The 21,620-nt window shown below is 42.1% G+C and overlaps 1 protein-coding gene across 2 annotated transcripts in view; it reads right to left on the bottom strand.

Moving 5' to 3' along the window:
- The window catches only part of LOC146991495 (E3 ubiquitin-protein ligase SMURF2-like), a 60,942-nt gene that overhangs the window by 20,705 nt on the left and 18,617 nt on the right, over positions 1-21,620 (bottom strand). For both annotated transcript variants that reach the window (XM_085773618.1, XM_085773628.1), the window contains exons 2-8: positions 15,241-15,279; positions 13,332-13,440; positions 7,803-7,936; positions 3,901-3,966; positions 3,212-3,296; positions 2,929-3,012; positions 830-1,041 (exon numbers count right to left, since the gene is read on the bottom strand). In XM_085773618.1, coding sequence (XP_085629744.1) covers positions 830-1,041; positions 2,929-3,012; positions 3,212-3,296; positions 3,901-3,966; positions 7,803-7,936; positions 13,332-13,440; positions 15,241-15,279 — 729 coding nt within the window. The remainder of the gene's footprint in view (positions 1-829; positions 1,042-2,928; positions 3,013-3,211; positions 3,297-3,900; positions 3,967-7,802; positions 7,937-13,331; positions 13,441-15,240; positions 15,280-21,620) is intronic.

The following is a 21,620-nucleotide window of genomic DNA, read 5'->3' as shown; positions in this document are numbered from 1 at the left end:
TGTTTGGTCTGAAACACGGGTCTGTCAGTCACTCTGCTCTGCTCTGAGCCGAGGAGAAAACATTTATCGTATCCTACAGTTTTTATCCAATGAGGAGAGAGAACGGCATGCAGGGCTGTGTGTGCAGCCAAGGAACGCCGTGAATGTGGCGACATAGGGACGAGGACTGTTATGGTGCGTTCAAGGAAACTCGTATTTTTCCGACCGTGAAGTGGTACCAGTTCGATCTGGTACGAGTTCACCGGTCGGAAGTTACGAGTGGCCGTTATAGTGACTTTCACCAGTAAAACAGGTCGGAAAAACACGAGTGGGTTGCCTGAAACGCTACAAAGTCGTAAGTCGTGACTTGAAGCTGTAATTTACGATTTCAAAAGTCTGCCTGGAACGCAGCATTAGCGAAAACGACCGGACCACTTACTTCTGCTTTAAGAGAAAGAAAAGTTGTACCAAGTATTCCTGCCTCCAGGCTACAAACACCACAGAGCCCGAGAGCAGCTCACCACGTCTTTGATCTGCGTGTGTTGTATTTTTGAGGTCATGTCTGGGACCTCACCTCATAAGTAACTCAGGTAAACGCAGAGCGACGACGAGAAACTCCAAGATGTTTAAAAAACTACAGTTACAACACAGTTTTGAGATGTTGTGACTGGCCACTCGGAGGATTACAGTATCATGCACTCCTTCTCTACTTTCACAGTGTGAATTCTGAACAGGTAGTTACCCATAGAGAGTTACTGTGTGTGTGTGTGTGTGTGTGTGTGTGTGTGTGTGTGTCTCTGTCTCTGTGAGAGTGTGTGTGTGTGTGTGTGTGTGTGTGTGTGTCTCTCACCATAACCCTCGGGCAGGTCAGGAGGCGTGTGCAGGTGTGTCCGACTCATGTAGTTACGATGCCGCTGTGATCTGACCCGTCTCTCCTGGACCCGCTGCTCGCCTGGCGGGCCGCTGGCCACGGCCCCGTTGACCGGTGTCATCACTGGCGTGTTCTCATCGACCACGCAGCTCAGCGGGCGTCCTGATGGGCTGGAGTACTCCGACGCCGGCCTGGGAGGGAGGAGAGGGAGAGTGAATGTTTGTGTTTAGGTAAGCTGTGGTCCTATGAAGGTGTGTCCTGCTAAATCAAATCTTACAGTTTATTTTCATGTTTGCTACTGTTTGTAGTTGCTAATCAACATACATGGTGAGCAAATAAACATTTTAATTAACAAATTGGGAAACAATTAAAACCAAAAAAGCTAGTATTTGTCTTAATAAGACAAAACTTCAGCTTTCTTGCTGTGAGCTGGATGGATTAATTGACAAGAACAACACTTTACATGCATGGTGGGGTGTGTCTCTACCGTCAGGGTGAGAAGGTGCTTTACAGGTTTTCTAAAAGTGAAATCTTAGGTGTAGCAGGTTTATTTCTCCATGTGATGTCTAGACAACTGAAGTGTAATTATTGGAAAATAGCTTGTGTCATCAGTCCTCGAGGGGAAAATGTATTTCATAGTTATGGTTAAGATTTAAGTGATATGCATGATTATGGGTTTGAATGAGAGCAAACAAAGTCTTCATAGACTACGGCAGAATGTTAAATTGTGTTTGTGTGCTGGCGAACAGCAGGACTCCTACAGCAGATATCTAATAAGCAGACACAGACACAGGCATGTTGGCTTACTGACACGTTTTGTGTCTGTGTGTGTGTGTGTGTGTGCGTATGCGTACGTGCGTGTAGCACGTCTGACCACTGTCTGCGTGTCTGGAGTTACTGACGCCTTGGCTATCTTAAACCTTGGACCATTGTCTGTCAACCCACAGCCAACCTGCTCCCCCCTCAACATACTCCTGGTCCCTCGCATTTCCTCCGCTTCCACGCTCATTTAATTCCCGGCTCTCTGTGTTCTTTCCTCTTGTTCTACCATTATTCCCAGTCTCTGAGCCAGTCTCCCCAGTCCTCCAAAGTGTCAACTCATAACTAATTCATGGTCCAGATTTGTCTTCAGCCAAGAGCAGCGACAACAGCCAGTAAAGAACAGTGTGTAGAAAAAAAACAATGGCTACAATTCAAGATAATCTGCCAAAGAGAAAACTAATTCTTGAGGAGGAACATTAAGTTTTACAGTATTACATTTTGTTTTTTTGGTAGGTTAACTTGTAATGTATCCATAGACAGACAAAAAAAACAAAAAAAAAACACTTTTAGTCAACTTATCCTCTTGTTCACAAACTGTTTCTCTTCTGACACTGAATGACAGCATCCCTACCTGATCGTTTTCATTCTTAAAATCAACTTTTCGACCTCCTTCTCTGACCTACCACTTAACCTCTTCTTCACCACTTCTTGTTCTTCTTTTGTACCTGGTTCTGCTGCCGAAGGGGCCAGAACGGATGTGTAGTAAGAGTGCGTGAGGCTGCGAGGGACAGTTTTTTTTTTTTTTTTTTGCATACTACCTTACTGCTCCACTGATATGGGCCAAGTAGGAAGGCGACAGTTGTTCTTACAGGAACAGGGGCCAAGCAAAACCTGGCTGCCCGACTGGCTGGCTAGTTTGTGTGTGTGTGTGTGTGTGTGTGTGTGTGTGTGTGTGTGTGTGTGTGTGTGTGTGTGTGTGTGTGTATTGTAGTGGGGTGAGGGGCTAAGGAAACTGACAGCAATTCACTCATTACCGACAGACTGTTATTGTTGTGAGCGGAGCTGAGTGGAAGTTTTTTTTTTTTTCTGAAAGGGGAAGTGGAGGAAAGTACAACCACTTAAACAGACCGCTCCTGCTTTTTTTTGTGAAAGGTCAAGTTTGTTGTGGTTTACAATAGTGCAACTGCTGAACTAAAGACAGGCAGTAAAATATTATGGATGATATTATTTTGGCCTTTGGAAAGCTCTCGTCGACTTTCTTTTCTAATATTCTACATCATTCATCAGTCATCATGTGTGCATGTGTGCAGTCGTACCTGGTGGGTCTCTCCCATTGTGTGGTACGGGTGATGTGGTTAAGGTACTGTATCCTGCCAGAGGCTGTCCTCCTCTCCTCCCAGCTGTTTCACAGAATATGAAGACACACAGGAACTTAATATACATAAAGCAATATCAAAAATTAAAGCAATAAAGAATAAACACTGTTTTTATACCTGAAAGGCTCTTAATGAATCATCATTAGGCATGGAGATTGATATCCCAAATCAACAATACAATGCATAAAAGTTGAGAAAGAAAAAAAGCAGGAATAAGACGAACCCATCAGGCAAATCATTGTCAAACAGACGACTGCAGTCCACCACCGGCCCTCCTGTCCCGATGCGATCTCTGGACTGAAGACTTACTACACATGACAAAGACAAGGAAGGGGTACATCAATAACATTTGATTTCTTATCTATGATGGCAAAGATTGACTGTGATCAGCATCTTGTAGGGCATGAACTCCAGTTCCACTGATGCTCTCATACATATGCCTCGTGTATATTCTTCATGTTTCCTTTTCCGTCTGACATCCCCGCTGCGGTTCAGTGGTTAGGTAATGAATTGAGTCAGAGTATTGACACAGACTATACCGTCTGGGTCAAGTTGTGTTTTGTCATTTTTACATAATATAGCCAGAGTTGTGTTTGACACAAACATTGGTTCAGCATTTACTTTCATAGTCTCCAATATCAAAAAAACATTTGGTATCTGAATTTTCCAACTTATGTGTACTTAATCGTGGAGGAATTTGAAATAACAGAACACTTTGTGTTGAGATGCCTTAATAGTCATTTCCAGCTGGTACTTACTTGAGAGTTTTCAGACAATTAAACTTGACTTATGTCTGGGCTATATTTGAGTCATACATACCATACTCACACTGTGATTTTATTCTATGCAGATGACATAAGATCATTTTTGTACACATATACAGTATACTGTAACTGGTGTAGCGTTACTTACCTACTATCTGTCCTCTCACAGTGTCATTGTCATTGGGGCCCAGCTTATTCAGGTCCAATCTCTGATCTGGAGGGCAAAATAAACAAAAACCATAGATTTAACATCTGCTCCTTTTTTTCAACCATCACCCTGTTCAGGCGCTAAGATGTCTAACCTTTCAATATTTACACTAAGTGACCAAAAACATATTTGTCTGACAAACAGACTTCAAGTGCACTACTAGGGCATCATTTCAGTGGTTTTTACATGTATAGCGCTGCAACTTATGAAAGGAGGTTGAATAGTTTGGAAAATCCAGCCAACCTTGGCAGGGCAGCGACCAACAGGGACCGAACTGGCCGGTGCTGGCAGAGTGTTGGAGCTTTTATTTTGTTCCAGTCATCACTATTGTCAAGCCAAAATAAACGGATTTTCTGAAAATTCACAAATGTATAATTTACACAGTCCAGTAGCCTAAATTACTTCCCCCCCCCATGCACAAGTCAGTTGGGATAAACTAACGTAGCCAGTCAAAACTCTTGATATTATAAATCAAATCTCCACACTATTGCGCCTTTATAATGTTTAAAAATACAACACTCTGCCCTGCAGTAGAAACGCCTCTGCAGCTTTCCCTACTTGGTGTGAAAAGGTTTAAATACGGACACACCAGTGTCATGAAATCTGGGCCTGAAATGTGTTAACTATCTTGTTGTTTCTGGAAAAGTAAGAGCACATTGTCTGTTAAGCACAGGATAGCACTGTCGGACACAGACAGCACAGGAACACAACCCAGGAAGAGTCGGAACAAGATCCAGACACAGATACACTGCAGTCTCTTTCTCTAGCACACACACACACACACACCGAGCGACTTGTGCAGTGCCAGTCCAGCTGACCAGCACAGGGACCAGGAGTGACATCAATTGGTGCCCATTAACAATAAAACCTGTGTGTGTGTGTGCTTGATATGTAAGCATAGATTTACTTAAACATGTAAAACTACAACATATTCAGACATGAAGCTGAGTGTAAGTTTAGGAGAGGGAGGAGAGGAAGGGAATTATGCAGAAGAGGCAGAAAAAGACAGAGTGAGAGGGAGTGAGAGAAAGGAAGATAAAGAGATGCCCCAGTTCTCCATGTGCTAATACTAAAACCAAAGTCAGACTGGATTTGTAACGGCTTGCCAGTATGGTTTTGTATGCACATGAAATTGTATGTCTGTTTGTATGTATAGACTAAGCAGATCTCAACAAACCTGTAACTTGTTTCCAGACTTGTGTGTATGTATGTGTGTGTGTGTGTATGTGTGCATCTGTTCTGGATATGTGTCTAGACTAAACAGTGATGGCCTAAGCCTTTCATGGCTAGAAGAGTAAGCAGATTTTTCTCTTAAATAAGAGAGAAGAGAAACTGAGAGACACAACATTTACAGACCATTAACCACAAGCCCTCAGTGCACCATGCAACTTCTCAGAGCTGTCATAACTGTGTGTTACAGCGAACTAAGTACACACGTGTTAATATAGACTAACATGAGTTTAGCATGTTTAATCACTCCTTCACTTTATTGCACATCTGTCTCCACATGTGTACGTACACATATCGTGTCCGTACAAATATATTGTGTAAGTATCAGTCTGCAAATAAGTGAATATAATTAGCCATTACTTCAACACTATAAATGCTGACAAATGAGTTACCATCAGGGTGAAAGGCGAGGCAGTCTGACATGTGAAGTCATTTAGAAAGAAAGAAAGAAAAAAAAAAACTGGCGGTAGTGCATTTGTGGGTTCAGAAGTGGGGCAGAGGACTTGGAGATTTGTTTCTGCCCCGCTACAGGAAGTGGAGCTCACTGCAGAACCAGACAGGCCTCTGGTAAACAGACAATCATGGTGGATCCCCTTCTGGTTTGCAAACCTGTGTGTGTGTGTGTGTGTGTGTGTGTGTGTGTGTGTGTGTGTGTGTGTGTGTGTGTGTGTGCAGGGGTGAAACAGCTCTGTGAGGTTGTGTTTGCACTGCATGACCAAGAGAGGTATGTGTGCGGATGTGCCTTCTAGGAAAAAGGGCAATTCCAGTAAACTATTTTGTGTGTGTGTGTGTGTGTGTAGGTTTAATGTTTGCATCTGTATGTGCATCATGGTTAGACCACAGACTGGGCACTGTTCATGTGTCTGCCCCACGCAGGACGAGGACAAAGGGATAAAGAGAGCGCTGGTGTCTCGTCGTACATCGTGTCTCCCTGTCCACTTACAGCGACTATGATAAAGTATAACGTTTGCTGTACAATAAGTGGCTGGTCTGGAGCCTGACTGGAGCCTATACCGCATGTTTCTTGTAGTTGAGGATAAGTCTGAGGGCAAATCATATGGGGGTAAAAGTATGGCACCAGGCTTCGATGGCCATCAAGGTCCCTCTTATGGCAACAACGATACTGCTGAGGTTCTTGGTGAATTAGTGGGTGAATTTTATGAGCCAAGAATGAACTCTACAGTGACGCATTAAACTTGACAGTTGAGGGCTATTTTATCTGAACCAACGTAATTACAAGTGTCTACAGTCATGGAAGTATCCAACTATGCAGTTTGGATTTTAAAAAGCATCCAACAAATGGTAATTATATTCAGACAGACAATTTTTAAAGTGGCTGCGAGGACGACTCTGGAATGAATGAATTTAAATAGGGAAAAGGTAAGACGCATAAAGGCGAGGGGGGGGGGCATAAGACTTTGTGTGTGAAGGTGGATTGAAGGAAAGGAGGAGAAGGAATGTTTGAAAATATGGACTAGACAACTGTTTAGTGTTTATAGCCTTGTTCAAACTTGGCATTTAGGTGTGCCTTGGGTGACCCGATCACAAGTGGACAACTCTAAGCACAGCTGTGATTCATTAGGACTCATCTGATCTGAGAGCTGGATTCTGGACACATGCTTTTCACAGTGCAAAGGCATCCTACTGTAGGTGACAACAGAGGACCATCTACTCAAATGATGTCCTGCGTTATAGTCTAATTGAGTCAGCTGCCATGAAGGCAGACAGGGTTAACAAGTATGTGACTGTTCACAGAGAAAATAAATTTAAATCAATTGTAAATTAAACAGCATCTTGTGTCAAACACTGACAATAACTTCATCAGCAGGACTAGGCCTATACCTGCAATAATAAAAGCTATTTGTTTCCTTCACAGAGAGTTGCGCTGCTCTAAAATGAATTGTGGCTATTGATTCAGCCCCAGGTGGAAGATGTCTACAGCGGGCAATATCTCTGATATGTGTTGCCTAAATGACTTGCTTGTGTACTGTGGCCATAAATCTTCCAGCAATGAATGGCTGGCATAGGAGCAGCAGCAGGATGCAAGCTGGGGGAGCAACAGCAGCGCTGTTGAAAGAGTGAAACATGTAGCAGCAGGCTACCTAGCTATCACACTGCTGCAGCCAGATAAAATGCAGGCACAGGAAAGACACCCTGGTCCCCGGGCACGAGCTCTGTCTCTGCTTCTGGAGACAGCGCGTCTGACCCACACACGTCTATCTGACTACGCGTGGTGAGTGCAGGATGTACTGTATGTGCATACACCGAATCAAAATGAAAACAACTTTCAGTGTCTGCATTTGTTTACCAGGAGGAAATTCATCTGCAGCTCGCATGACAATCAGAATCAGATATGACACACAACACAGTAAAAAACAAACAAAACAAAGAAAAGACAGAGATGCAAACTTGGTTCTTTCAGCCACTGGATGGAGCCTCCCCATCACCTTTCACTAACAAGCCAGACTGGCACCTCGGGGTAAAGGCCACAATAAACATGCAGACGGATCATGATGAGACCAGACGCCCATGACCTCTTCCCCCCCAGCGAGTGTTTAAAAACACAGAGTAACTATGCACTTACTCATAGACAAACATACACAGGTACTTACAGCCAGTGTCTTTGAGTCTGTTGATGGCACTGGACAAGAGGCGGACACAGCCCAGGAAACCTGCGCCCTGCTTTTTGTGGATCTTCTTGTGGTTCCACACACTTATGGTGATAGAGTCCGCCTTTCCAATGTATCTGACGAGAAAGAGAGAGAGCGAAAGGCCGAGTCAATAAGACAGAAAATGGGATTGATGGCAGAAGGAGAAGTCGTTTGCAGTGTTGTCATTATGCATATAATTTCAGATGATCCAGTGAGACGTGCTTGTTTGCACACCGCAGGGGGCTCAAACCTTTAAAACTATTTTTTTAATCAACTGACAGGAAATGAAACTTGGAAATTAAATTAGCTCATAAGCTAAAACAAACTTGTACTCAGAAAAGTTTCCAATACACTAACACACACACACACACGGCGAAAATAAACAAAAAAATCTTCAACCTCCATTTTGCATCTCTTATTAACTGCGTCTCGCTGACAGCATGAGAACAATGCGCGCAGTGTTTGTGGTGCAGACTTTCAGACTGTGTAATGAGGCAGATTAGTTGATTTAAAAGTGACTTCTGTGTATGTGTTTGTGTGTCTGCAGATTTAGCACAGCTGAGGCCAGTCTAGTCGTGGTGGAAGAACAGAGGAAGTCCCCGTGATGTACTCCGCCGCTGTCTGAGACCCAGACGGCTCCCGCAGTAGACACACAGAGTTGAACATTGAACACACACACACACACGCATGCATGCATGCACGCATACACACACACATAATTACAGCCTATCATCTGGCTCGGATGCAAAGCTCTACATTATGCCGTATATCACTTGTGTGTGTGGGGGGGGGGGTCCCTTCTGAAAACATTAAAATGTATAAGTTTAGTAAGTAAACAAAATCACAGGAGCTGGTAAATTGTTTCACTGAAATAAAATGACAACCTGTGTGGGTTGTGGATATTTGTATGTGTGCAGTGGTTTAGTTTCAAGTCAGCATCTGAATGTCAGATCAGGATGATATGACCGTTTAACACTAAGTGGTGACAAATGGATAAGAGATAACACTCAAATTTCTTCTCCAATAAAGTTAATTTAAAGCTGATTTGCCATGAGGGGGCATGTACAGACTTGCAACCACTGGAGGTAAAGCAGTGCCAGTTTCCAATCTTGTCAAGTCCTGTGTCACATCATAATATGCACTTTATAATCAGATCATTTCAGCACATCCTTCGCTGTGTTTTGTGTGCTGTGATGCTCCGTAAATCATCTCCCTGTGGACGTTAATGGTGTTCAAGTTTAATCTTGTGCTCCTGCTTTCACACAATTTGGTAGTCAGAGTTGGAGGCAAGTGTGATGCTGTGGGATGAAGCATCATAAAAATAACAGAAAGAAAGGAGAACTGAAATAGCAGACGAGACAATGAGTGTCCGAGGACAAGAGAACAGGTAGAACAATATGTTATTTCCTCACACAGAACTGCAGAGCCGAATCCGTTTTAGGACAGCGGCATTATATAACATTGCAGATACTAAACTATACAGTTTACTGTACTTTTAGCAGATTAAAATCTGGCTCCAACACAACTACAGATTAAAATGACTGATGAGACTCTCCGTCCTCTGTAGATGGTTGTTGGTAGTGAAGTTGAGTTGCACAAAAACCACTTCCCAGTGTCTCACAGTTGATAAAAGGTGTTTAGCAGTGATAAAATAAAAGCTGCTTGCTGAAAACACAGATATAGTTGTAGTGTGCTCAGCAGAATAATAAAGGGATCACCTAGTAAAGGTAAATACGTTCTTAAAGGATAACCCTGATTCCTGAATATTGTCAAACCTCAAACGTAATGAGAGCCATTAAAGTAAGTTATTCCAGAAATAATAATGTAACATAGCTAACATTAACTGGAAATTAATTATTATCTGATAATGTAAACCATTACATATAGACATGTCCTTTTCTCTCCACTTTGTTGACATTAGTTTCATTAAGAAACTACCACTGAATCTTAATTTCTTTCTTGCATAGAGACACACACACACAAATAGACACACAAACCACCACACACACAAACCACCACCACCACACACACACACACACACACACACACACAACACACACACACACACACACACACACACACACACACACACACACACACACACACACACACACACACACACACACACACACACACACACACACACACACACACACACACACACACACACACACACACACACACACACACACACACACACACACACACACACACACACACACACACACACACGCTTCATTATGTGGTTACATCAACAACAAAAAATAGGGATAAGCATTCCTAGTCTTACAGACAACAGCAGTGGAGGGGAAAAAGTCTTGGGTCAAATTCAGATTAGCTTTCCAGAACATACCAAAATCCAGACCTGCAAGATTTCCCCAACCCTTTTTGCCAGGGAACATACATTACAAAGTGAAATTGAAAATATTATTTCTCTCCCGATTGGACATATTTCATATTACTATTGGACACTTCTCAGTTGTTAACGTCCACAAATCTCAGAGTGGAGATTCTACAGCGCTGGCTCGTCCATATCAAGTACCTTGATCTGATTTATGTGGTGGGAGTAGATGCCAAAGCATTCTTCCTTACTTCCCTCAAAGCTTACTCTTACCCTACTCTTATATTCACCCAGCACCTCAGTCTAGTTCTCCTCTTCCACTTTTCGACATACACTTTCATAGACTTTTGTTCCGTCTCTTAATGGAAAACTGAGCAGATCTGAGCACTAACATCACTTACAGAGTGCAATAGGTTCTGGGTGGCACAACCGCCGCCTACTGAAGTAGGATGAATCTCTGCTGTCAGCCCAAGACAAAATACTTGAGCGTACAGTCATAGTTATAAAGACATGCTTTCTATTAATATTGACTTTGATGTCAGCCCATTTTCACCTATGCCAACTCACTGCAGACAAGAATCAGGCAGAGTGAAATCGTAACCAGCTTAAAGGACTGACAGGGCGTCCCGCTGGTTCACGTGGTAAACAGTGTAGCATGAAGGCTTAGTTCTTATTGCAGCAGCATCGACTCGAATCCGACCTCTGGCCCTTTTCAGCGCGACGCACACTCTCTCTTCCCTGTCTCTCTCGCTATCTTTCCCTGCAACTATTGAAAAGATAACACTATGTGCAGGATTCCTCACTTTTTGATGAAGCTGTGGGTGGGTATGTGAGCTTCCAAGAGAGTCAACTTGGCAGCTACTGTCAATGCCAACTACACATAGATGTTAAAAACTCACTACATCCATGACATTCAGCTTTTTTGGGGACAAATCAAAAAATAGAAACAACTCTTGCTCAGGCTGGATGTGTGAAGACCGGTAGGGTAACAGAGGCTGTCACTGGGGAACGGGGGCTTGCACAGTACAACATGTACTGCGTGTAATGAGAGTGAAAGCTCTGGGAGCAACTGAAGCAATGTGAGAAGTTGTACTAACTGAAAAGGCTGAAAACTGGTGGCCAAACATGAAGAGGAAACCTGCCAAGACCAGACCTACATATACTACTATGAGTTCATGAACTTTCTGCGCTTTAAATGTTTTAAAAGTTTTTGCACGGTCTCGGACACCGATACATATTATAGAGCATCAACTGCAATATATTTTTAAGGCATTTATGATGCGTAATATAGGGTAGCAAAGCCTCTGGCGGAATTAGTGTCATGTGGGGAGAGACCCCACCTCCTAATGCTGGCAGCTCGAGACAGGGGGTGTGGTGAGCTGGCAATCCGCCAAGCCCACACTCCCATCTGCTTTCTGTGGCATGTTAGCCATTTCCTGAACCAGAGGAAGAGGCCAGGGTCGCTGGCAGGGAACGCACTCCACAGAGAGGGTGGGGATCCAGTAGGGGGAAGAGAATTATGTAAAAGAGGGAGCGGATCTGAGGTTGATGTTGACAGGCAAGTAGAAGCATTGCAAAACATTTTTGTGTGTTTGAAAATAAATGCATGTGACGAGAAAGGCCAAATGCATCTGTTGTTACATGCAAATGGCCGAGACACAAAAACAGTAACACGTGCATGGACATTTAAAAACTGTACAAGATCAAAAAGGATTGTAATTAGAGCCACTAACAATGACAATCAATTAATTTCCTATTTTATAAAAATCAAAACATTAAGTCTATTAAAGGTCAGGAAATAGCGGGAAAAAAGTCAACCCAGGTATCAACTAATAGGTAGACAAAGTACAAAACCAGGTTAGACTCACATTGGAGAAGCTGAAACTAAAACTCTGTATTTCAGTAAATTTTGCTTGAAAAATTCCTCTTCAGTCAAATATAGCAAGATCGTTGCCTATTCACCAACTGTTGAACAAATATTAATAAATAATATGGACGTTTTAATTATAGCATCATATTTGCTGCTATTGTCTGAATGATTCAAGTTAATATATGTATTCATATATTTTATAATCCATCTGGAGAGGCAGTGCTGGATATCCGTTGTCATACACATTTTCACCTTGTCATTATTCCCACCCACTCTTCATTGCCAGTCCCTCTGTGGTTCTTCCCCTTCAGTGTGTTCAACTCTTAATATCTGGCTTCCTTTTCCCTCTGCACTTCCCCTCCTTCCACTGTTTCCTTCCATCTCTCACCACAACATAATCTCGGTTGCCAGTGGGTCCTTTGGGTCCTGTGGGGTGATCACTCCACGTTAAGGGCCTGTCAACACAGGCCTAAGTACAGGGGACGTTCACACCACACAGTCTCAGGGAAATACTGAGCTTCATAGTTTAATACAGGCACTTGTCGAGCATATTGCTGATTCTGTTTCTAGTCATTCTGGGTTCTGAGGTCGGTAGACAATATAATGACCACATTTTGCTTTAACTCGCTCAAACAATCTAGCCTGCAAAAATACGAGACGCTTTTGCCTCCTGTTTCCCTTCTGGTTTCCTTGACCATTGCATAATTCATAGATTTCATTTGAAATGCCAATGATTTGCATTTCCGAGACTAAAGGCAAAGACGGAGTTTTATTTCCTTGCCAGGTTTCAAGAATCATGTTAAACAGATTCACAAAGGCATGAGCGGCTCACCCCAAAAGAGATCACTGGAGTAATAGTGCCCCCCCACGTACAGCCACAATTGATTCAGAGAAAGTGAAGTGACCAGAAAAATCTAGACAAATTAATCGCTTGGTAGCCCAAAACCATGTAGCAAACTGCACATTTTACCACCCAAAACAGGCAGAATATGTTGTAGAGAGTTGTGTTTTCCACAAAACTCATTTGAATATGTCTGGCGAGGCCTGTGGTATGTCACGTCTAAAATTTCACCCATGTTCATTCGTAAAATGTGTCTAAAAGGTTTATAGATGGGTGTTTCCTAGCGCAAAAACAAATCTACATTCCTGAAACACTTGACATAGCAGTTTCATATAGCGACACACTGGAGAACAAACCACTATACAACCCCTCTGTGACAACTATGGTCTCTCTGTCGAGGTGGCGCAACATTTGTTTTCTTTTGTGCTGCTGACTTACAGATCATAATGTTGATTCCACTTTGGGTCCAGCGTGTTTCTCACAGTATCTGTAGAGTGGCATTGTCCTGAACCGTCCACCACCACTTTGGCGAAGGGATCTGGCAACCCTGTAAACAAACAAAAAAAACAGTCAGCGACAAGTGAAATGGTCGTGTTGAGCTCGTGTACAAACCCTCTGACCCATTTACGAGACTGCAGTCACACATTCATCTCTGGTTGTCGCTGTTCATATAGACACTTATGATGACAACTGCATTTGAATACACTCGACTCTCAACCATAAAATGACACACATTTATTTACACAGGTACCTATTCAAATTACTTTTCAGTTCTCCCTGCAAACTCTCTGGCTTATTTTATTCTTTTAAGAACAGTGGGATAACGCTGGTTGATGCTGTTAAACATCACATTTGATCTACATCTGTAAGTGAAGTACTTGTTGACCAAAGCCAAGCAGCGTTGACTTGGATTTAACTCTGTGAAGGTCATGAAACTGAAATAAAGACCGACCATACACACATATTGCTGTGTCAGCCTGAGAGCTACTCAACGCTAGAAAACTACTGGTCTAATGAATCAAGCATCTTGTTTTAATGACACTAGTGGCTTCAGATAGTTGTAATCTTGTTTGAGTTAATGTAACCAACATTATCAAAACATATGTCAGGAGGGGCTGGTTAAACAGGTTGGTCATGTAAACATTTCTGCTAACAGTGTGTATCTCATAAAAATTAAACTGAAGATATCTAAAGGTAAGAAGTGAATACTGTTAATAAAATGATGTCCTATGTGAATCATCGATGTGAAACGTTTACAGAGCGCAGACAGGAAGCATTAATGTCTCACAGTATCATATTCAGGTGGAAACCTGATAAGTGATTTTGTCTTGGTCTGCTTAGCTGGAATTTTCTTTGTTGGACTTGGTGACTGTGCATGTGTGTATGTGTGTATGTGTGTTTTAAATGTGTCAGAGTATACACACCTCTGGGCACCGATACTTGACACAAGTCAAACCTGTTCAGTCACCCACTCTCTGGCCTGGGACTTCCCACAGCTGTGGGTTTGCGTGTTAGTGCGTGTTAGTGCGTGTTAGGCAAAAATAATAAATCTACTATTGTCTGTATCCATGACTTCCAGGTTAATGGAGAATCAAGTCACTGGGTAACCACCCTGTTACGGCTGCAATTAAGTGTTTAAAACAGGTAATTAAAGTAAATGATATGAGATGGGAAAAAGGTATCCTTTTGTGAAACTGTCTCATCAGCCGGATGAGATGATGCATCACCTCTGACATTAATGCTGGTGGCAGAGAATGGCTGTCGGTCCTCGTAACTTAAAGAGACAAAAAGCCCTCAAGCTTAATGTAAATAAGAAACCATGAAGACAACCAGGAGCAACCCTCCCACAGACGCTCTCTAATTTCATCAAGTCACATATTACTTCTGTTTTTCTATATTTTTATTAGCTTGTGTTCAGATAGACAGCAAAATATAAACTAATTTTCCACCCATGCAAAATGTATGATTTGATGCAGAATCAGTTTGAAATGTTTTCTAGACTTTAGACTGACATTTGTATTTATTCTCTGTAACAGCCAGTGAGGCTTGGCCGTGGGCTTGACTAAATAAGGTGCAATTTCTGTTCAGTCCTATTAAAGCCATTTAATTAAGTCTAGTGCTTCCATGCCAGTGGACCTGGTATCTATTACTAGAAGTTAGATTAGCGGTGGGTCCCCATGCGTGCCAGACCTCCTGCTGTGTATAACAGACAGACAGCTCCTAAGGGACTTCATTTACAGCATGGCTTCAAAAGCCAGCAAGCTGCCACTGCTGACAAAGCCCATTCTCAGGCACGAGGGGGGGAATGGGACAAGAATAGCAACACGTAAAAATAGGCTTTACTTACTGAAGAAGTCTTTCTTTGCCAGGTTCTTCGCACACAAGACTGCAAGAAAAGAAATAAAGAACGATGTTAATGACAGGTTAAAAATTAGACGTGTACGAAATAAAAAATAAATAAATACACAGGCCGACCACCGTTAAGAATATTAAGATCAAAAAAATTATAAAGAATACCGCTTCAAGAGTATGAGACATTTCATCATCCATCAGTTATATTGTTTTATTTATAGTGTGCCATGTAGCACATTAGTGTATCATTACCTTCCTGCCTGCTTGTAGACGAGTTTTATACTGTTTTAACTACTTAAATTCTTTTAGTGATGACACTGAATCTCTACCATATTATATTAATTTAATAATGTTTTAAAATTACACAATTTTGGATTAGGTTACCTTTTTCTCACTAGTAATATTTCAAGTAAAAGGCCAGCTAAACATTACATTATTAATTTCTCTCTTATCTGTAAAAAATTGACACACTTTCCTATAAGTGATGGCTACTGTCTTTTAGTCTATTGGTTTGTCCTTCCCCAATGCCCTTTTGCAGACCTGGAGACCAGTTTTTAGAGTTTCTCTTTGTAAAATATTAAGTAGACAAGCACTTGTTTCGTGTATAAAGCAAGTCCCTGAGCGTATGCATCACAGACAACATACAATGGCTTTCAGCAGAGACGGGAGAAATAAAGACAGCAAGTCTGTGTTTGACTTTGTTCTGCTCTTGTCTTTTTTATTCCCATCTCCAACTGTCTCTCTGCTGGCATGTTGTAGGGCCTAGGTGAACTGAAGCAGACTAGTGCTTTCATTGGAGCTGGCTAGACAATCCTATGACAGTTATAGAGCCAGACAAAGTAGGCCAAGCATCAACATTCAAGAGCAATGGCAGAGAAAACTAACACAATGAATATAACAAAAAGAACAGTGAACCTGAGACTCGTCAAAGCGAGCTCAATGAGCATTGTGGGCTGGTAGTAGACACACCAACACTATAATCACGTATTTATCAGTGAATAAGAGGTGGAACTCAACTCTAAGCAAACAAAGCGAAAAGAGAAGGTTACATCTTTCTGCAAGTGCTTCCACCCATTTATCCTTTTTCCATAAACTGCTTTTGAGTCACAGTCATGGGCAGAAACCTTCAATTGATCATTAGGACAGATATAGGTGACCACTTTCTTTTCCAACTTCAAAGTACCTGACCTATTTGATATAGTACCGCAATAGTTTTTTAGGGCCAAAAGACGTAGATCATCTGCAGTCGTTAAACAGCTCAATGAGCTGTAAAGGGACACTGGAAATTGAGATACATCCTGCAAACTTTATTAGATAATATGGCAAGCAGTGCACTATGAATACTCTACGTAATATCCATCATGACGCAAAAAGACTGAATTACTACATACAGGAAATTATTTTTCATTACTTCATTCTGCAGAATGAATCCCGTACAGACAATTCATACAAAACAAGTTTGTCATGTGAGAGTATAGATGTCACAAAAAACAGTTATTCAGGACCAATTCGATGCTAAACTTCTGAGAACAGTACTTGTTTTTTTTTACAGTCGCATAGATACCAAAGGTGCTGTAGGTAGTGGAGATGATTCTTCTTGGTCGACAAAGGCAGAGTAATAAACACAGAAGCAACATGTGGTATGGCAGCAGCAAATGCGGTGCAAGAATCTACTGCAGATTATAAAACTGACTCTAACATAAATACCTTCACACAATGTGACTGTCTACTTTGAAGTCAATACAAACGACCACACTACAAAAGTCCTTGTATATCGACATGTGTCTGTGTCAGAGGCTTTCTTATCGTTCCATCTCTCAAGCGCTTTAAGACCCCTATAAAGCAAAACAGTGACGTATTGGGCACATCGCGTACACGACTTACACAACAAATCATGTCAGAGTATGTGATTTCTGGCAGGAAGTCGAAACAAGCAACACTTTTGTAAAATATATGGACAAGTCTGGGAAACCAACCAAGCATTACATCCATTCAATATGGAGACCTTGACGGTGACCAAAATGACACAGTCAGACAAATCAGACAGAATCACAACATGGGAACAGACAATCTCAACACAAACCAAATTACACTGACTGGGCCGACTGAATGAACACTAACCATCAGCTTGTCAGGGGAAATTACACTGCCAAAGCCGACAGTATGGGCACAGGCCAAATCAGAGGCGGCCAGAAAAACCTCCTGTGGGACAAAACGGACACCGTGTTGTTGGCAGACGGGAGAAAAAGCAGGAGAAACAGTGGCCTGAAATCTTGGCAGAACATTTGTGGGCAGAGAATCCATCTCAGAAACTAAATCAGCCAACAAAGTTTCAATAGGTGATTATCCTAAGCCTAAAAAACTCACTAAAATACATATGTGTAAAACTTTTTGGATTTGAGGGTATCGTCCAGGTTGTGTAAGTCTGAAATAATTCAAACAAACTCCTGCTGTATCAGTGTTGATTTTACATTGGAGCCTTATACATTTGTATGGGGTATTTGGTTTATTTTGTGAAAAAGATGGTCTGAGAAATTTTTCTGAAAACCTCTATTTGAGGCATTGTTGGCGATATAACCCTCACAGATTTCAAAAATCATCTTACAACTAGCTCCACCAGGATTTAGATAAACATGGGCTAAATATGTTGATAATCTTATCTGGGCTTATGAAGACTCCACCACTGTGGATCCTAGCATCAATGAGGAATCAAATCTCATCTCGGCACCCTGTGGGTATCCAGCAGTGTAGACGAGCTGCCACGTGAGCAGGCAGGCCGCGGTGACCCAGCGCTGGCAGAGGACCAAACTCATCCAGATCCTGACACGGAAAGCTAGGTCAACTAGGAATCAGTAAACGACCAGGGAGCCCGGGGCTGGATCGTCATCTCTATCACAGACAGACACCCATCTGAGCAATAAGAAGGACAATAAATACGTCTGCACAGCTAAGGAGTGTGGGACACAACCATCCACTGATTGATCCTTTACTACATTTTTTTCTTGAGACAGTTTCTCTGATGACTACTGTTTGATAAAAGAGTTGAAAGGTTTCTCAGAACATCCAGGTGATATTTTTGTCTAATTTTAGTCTCTTTTTTAAAACCCACTATCGGTTCAAAACAAAGCGGCTAAAAAAAGGCAGCTGAGTAATAGCCTAAAGATATAATTACACATTTTGGCTGTACTCCCAAGTACCATGGATCGGAAGCACTGTGTTGTGTCATGTCGTACCACCTGGCTTCCACTTTCACGTTCAATGTGCTGGTGCACTACAGGTCACCAAAACAAAACAATATGTTGTCAGTGTTGAACTTCATCATAGTGTGCGAGTCTGACATAACTAACCTCTGTAATGCATGCCGAAAATGACCAGTGTCAGCCGTCAATCAGCCAATCACCGCAAGTTATCACTCATCAAACATCATCAAAAAAAATCTGATCAGGGTATCCCTGGTAATCACAGAGCATAATAAAATGAGACCGACATATTTCTCAGTATTTGGTCAAAATGTAATAATACTCATATTGGCAGACCGTGTATGTGAACATTCATCCGAGGAAAAGAAATCAGCTTCGAGAAGGAAAGGAACCTATTAAGAGCTTACATAAACTGCAGCTTTTCATGGCGCATTGCTCATTTCGTCATTCGACCACCCAAAGTTGCCATCGCCTTAAACCAATCTGTGAGAGTAGTTAAAGGGTCAAAAAGGGTTCAACTTGGCTGCATTGTTTATCAAAAGGATTTGAAACAGCTGCTGTTTTGGGACCATTTGTAGGTGTGTTAGCCCATTCCACAGTCTGAAACAAACCATAAATCAAACTAACAGTCAAACCAAGCAGGCCTATCCATCTGAGAAGCTAACAGGGGATAATGGCTTTACCACTGTCTGGTAGCTAAGGGACATGGAGACAGACAGTGCCCTGTCATTGACCCAGACAATATGTACTAAGGCTTTAGAGGTCATAGCTTTCTGTCACCAGGGGAAATGGTTGTGTACCAATCAAGTGTTCGGCTTTATAAAGGCTGCAAATCTACATCTGAAAACTAGAAAGTATCATTATCTTTGATTATGCCCCATGACCAGAATGGTGCAAAATAAATGCCACACAATGAGTCAGAAACTATCAATGAAAGGGAGATGTTTTTAAAAGATATGATTATCTTGGTGTGAGAATATCACATTTGTCCTGTCGCTTCGTTGTAACAGCCAGAACACCAAATATCATTTTACAGCACAAACACAGCCCAACCGATGCCAAACTGTAATTTACATAAATCGTTATCCAATAATGTATGGTAATGAGCCCCTTTTGTAGTCATTACAAAACAAGCACTATGTCCCCCTGACCTTATAGCGCAGCCGTTTGAGCGGCGGGAGCTTTGTACGTCTCCGTCTGTCTGAATACAAAGGTCGGGCTGAAGGTTGGCATTAGTTCTGGTCAAAAGGTCAAAGGTTGTAAACAGACAGGGGTGGGGGGGCCTGAGGGGATTCCCTCTTGTTTTCTCAAGGGAGACTTCCAAGTTGCCATTTGCAACGGCTGCTTAACGCCTCACTCTGTTTGTTGGGAGAAGGCGTTGGGGGTGGGATGAGTCAGATGCTCAAAATCCTATAAATCCTAACAGAGTGCACTATTTTTTGATTGAGCTGATATTTTTAGCTTGATACACCACTGCTTGCGCATACAGTATAATAGCAGCAGAACTCACAAAATTAAACATTGTCAAACTTTTTAAAATAGAATAAATCTTCTACAGTTCCAATGCACATATCTATTCATAACACATCACTGGTATCTGTCATTCATTCATTGTGATATTATTCACTCTGAACAAGAGAAAAGTCGTGTGTGGGTTGTGTAAAAAGCACAATTGCAAAGGCCCACAGTTAAGTCAAACAAATTAGAAAATTTACTGATTAGGAAAAATATGTGGTACTGATGGTTGACTTTGTTGGTGGAGTGCAGTTCAAGTGTACATTAAGTTTAATCATCCTGCCTACAGATCCTGGCACTGTAAAATGACTGTCGTGGGGAAATAATAATTCGTTTATGAAGAAAGCGCAGGAAAAAGATAAAGGACATGAGCTGCATTCAAGTTCACAATAGTGTGTGATTTGCACTGCACAGTCCACTGAACCACCAGCATGCCTCTCGCCTCTTGCGCTCTGCATTAACATTGTCAAACCACAGAGCTTGGCTGCTCTGCCCTAAACCAAAGGAGTTGTTGTCAGTAACTCCAGTGGACGATCGCACGATAGACCGCCGCCAACTCCATGGTCAAGTACAGACATTTTGTGGTTCATTTGTTCAATGAATTCTCCAGCAGCACTACAATGACAGGACAGTAAAGCCATGCTGCATCAGCATCCCTTTGCAGACTACTAAAAAAGCAGCGTTTTGGAGCAGTGAAGAGAGTTCATCCTATGATCATTTCATTTCATCCTCTATTTTAGGGCACATTTGGTTTCTGCACCAATGAGATGGCTGGACCTAATACGTGTATGAACGAGCTATTCCCTTTAACACTTCTGATCACTTTGCATGTCTCGTCAATATGACATATTGAACGCATCTGTTCATTGGATGGTTATATCCATCAGCGTTAACAGGCACAGCAGAGCAGGAATACGATGCAGCTGCTTCCACTGGACATGTTGTGAGCTTGGTTCACATGTTGTAATGTAAGGGGAACAAGCCAATTTTCACATTTCACATTTCCCACCTGCGAAACAGTGCAGGAGACCGAGTTAAGACATTTCAAGAAGCCTGCTTGTCCTCATTTAAATGTTGTTGCTAAAAGTTCATTAACATCAATGAACTTCTAATGATTTTCATTCACTCACACCCTGTGTGAGCATGACAACACCCACGTTATCTTTTGAGTCATCAACCGCTGCATCAAATCCTCCTGAACCCTCGTTCCATTCTTCAAAGGACATCTACATAAAAGTGTGTTACAGTAGCGGAGCTCCTTCAGGGAATAAAGCAATGTGTAACGAATGAGCTGCAGAAAAGTGATGGTGGAGCAGGGAATGGGAGCCGAGCAGAGGAAAAGGTTGGCAGTCAGTTGTCAATATGGCAGTGGACGAAGTTTGTGCTGCAATGAGTCAATCCATAAATACTGCAGCTTCTCAGGACCAAGAAAAGTCACATTGTTTCTCCCACTGATGGTAAATTCAAGGGGGTATGCTCTAGTAAATATCTGCCCAACATTAACTGCGTTGGGGTTTTTTTTGTAAGGTTAATTACATTCAGAGGAAGGCACAGTGCTTGTCATTACTACCTATAGAAAGGCTATTTCAACCCGCAGGCAAGCTACTGCCTTGGCTGCAGTGTTACCTGTCCAGGAGGTGAAACGCCACCTGCCTAATAA

The sequence above is a fragment of the Trachurus japonicus genome, chromosome 1 (assembly GCF_045865225.1).
Source record: "Trachurus japonicus isolate A0001 chromosome 1, Traja_1.0".
NCBI lineage: Eukaryota > Metazoa > Chordata > Actinopteri > Carangiformes > Carangidae > Trachurus > Trachurus japonicus.
This window is presented reverse-complemented; position numbering and strand designations above follow the sequence as displayed.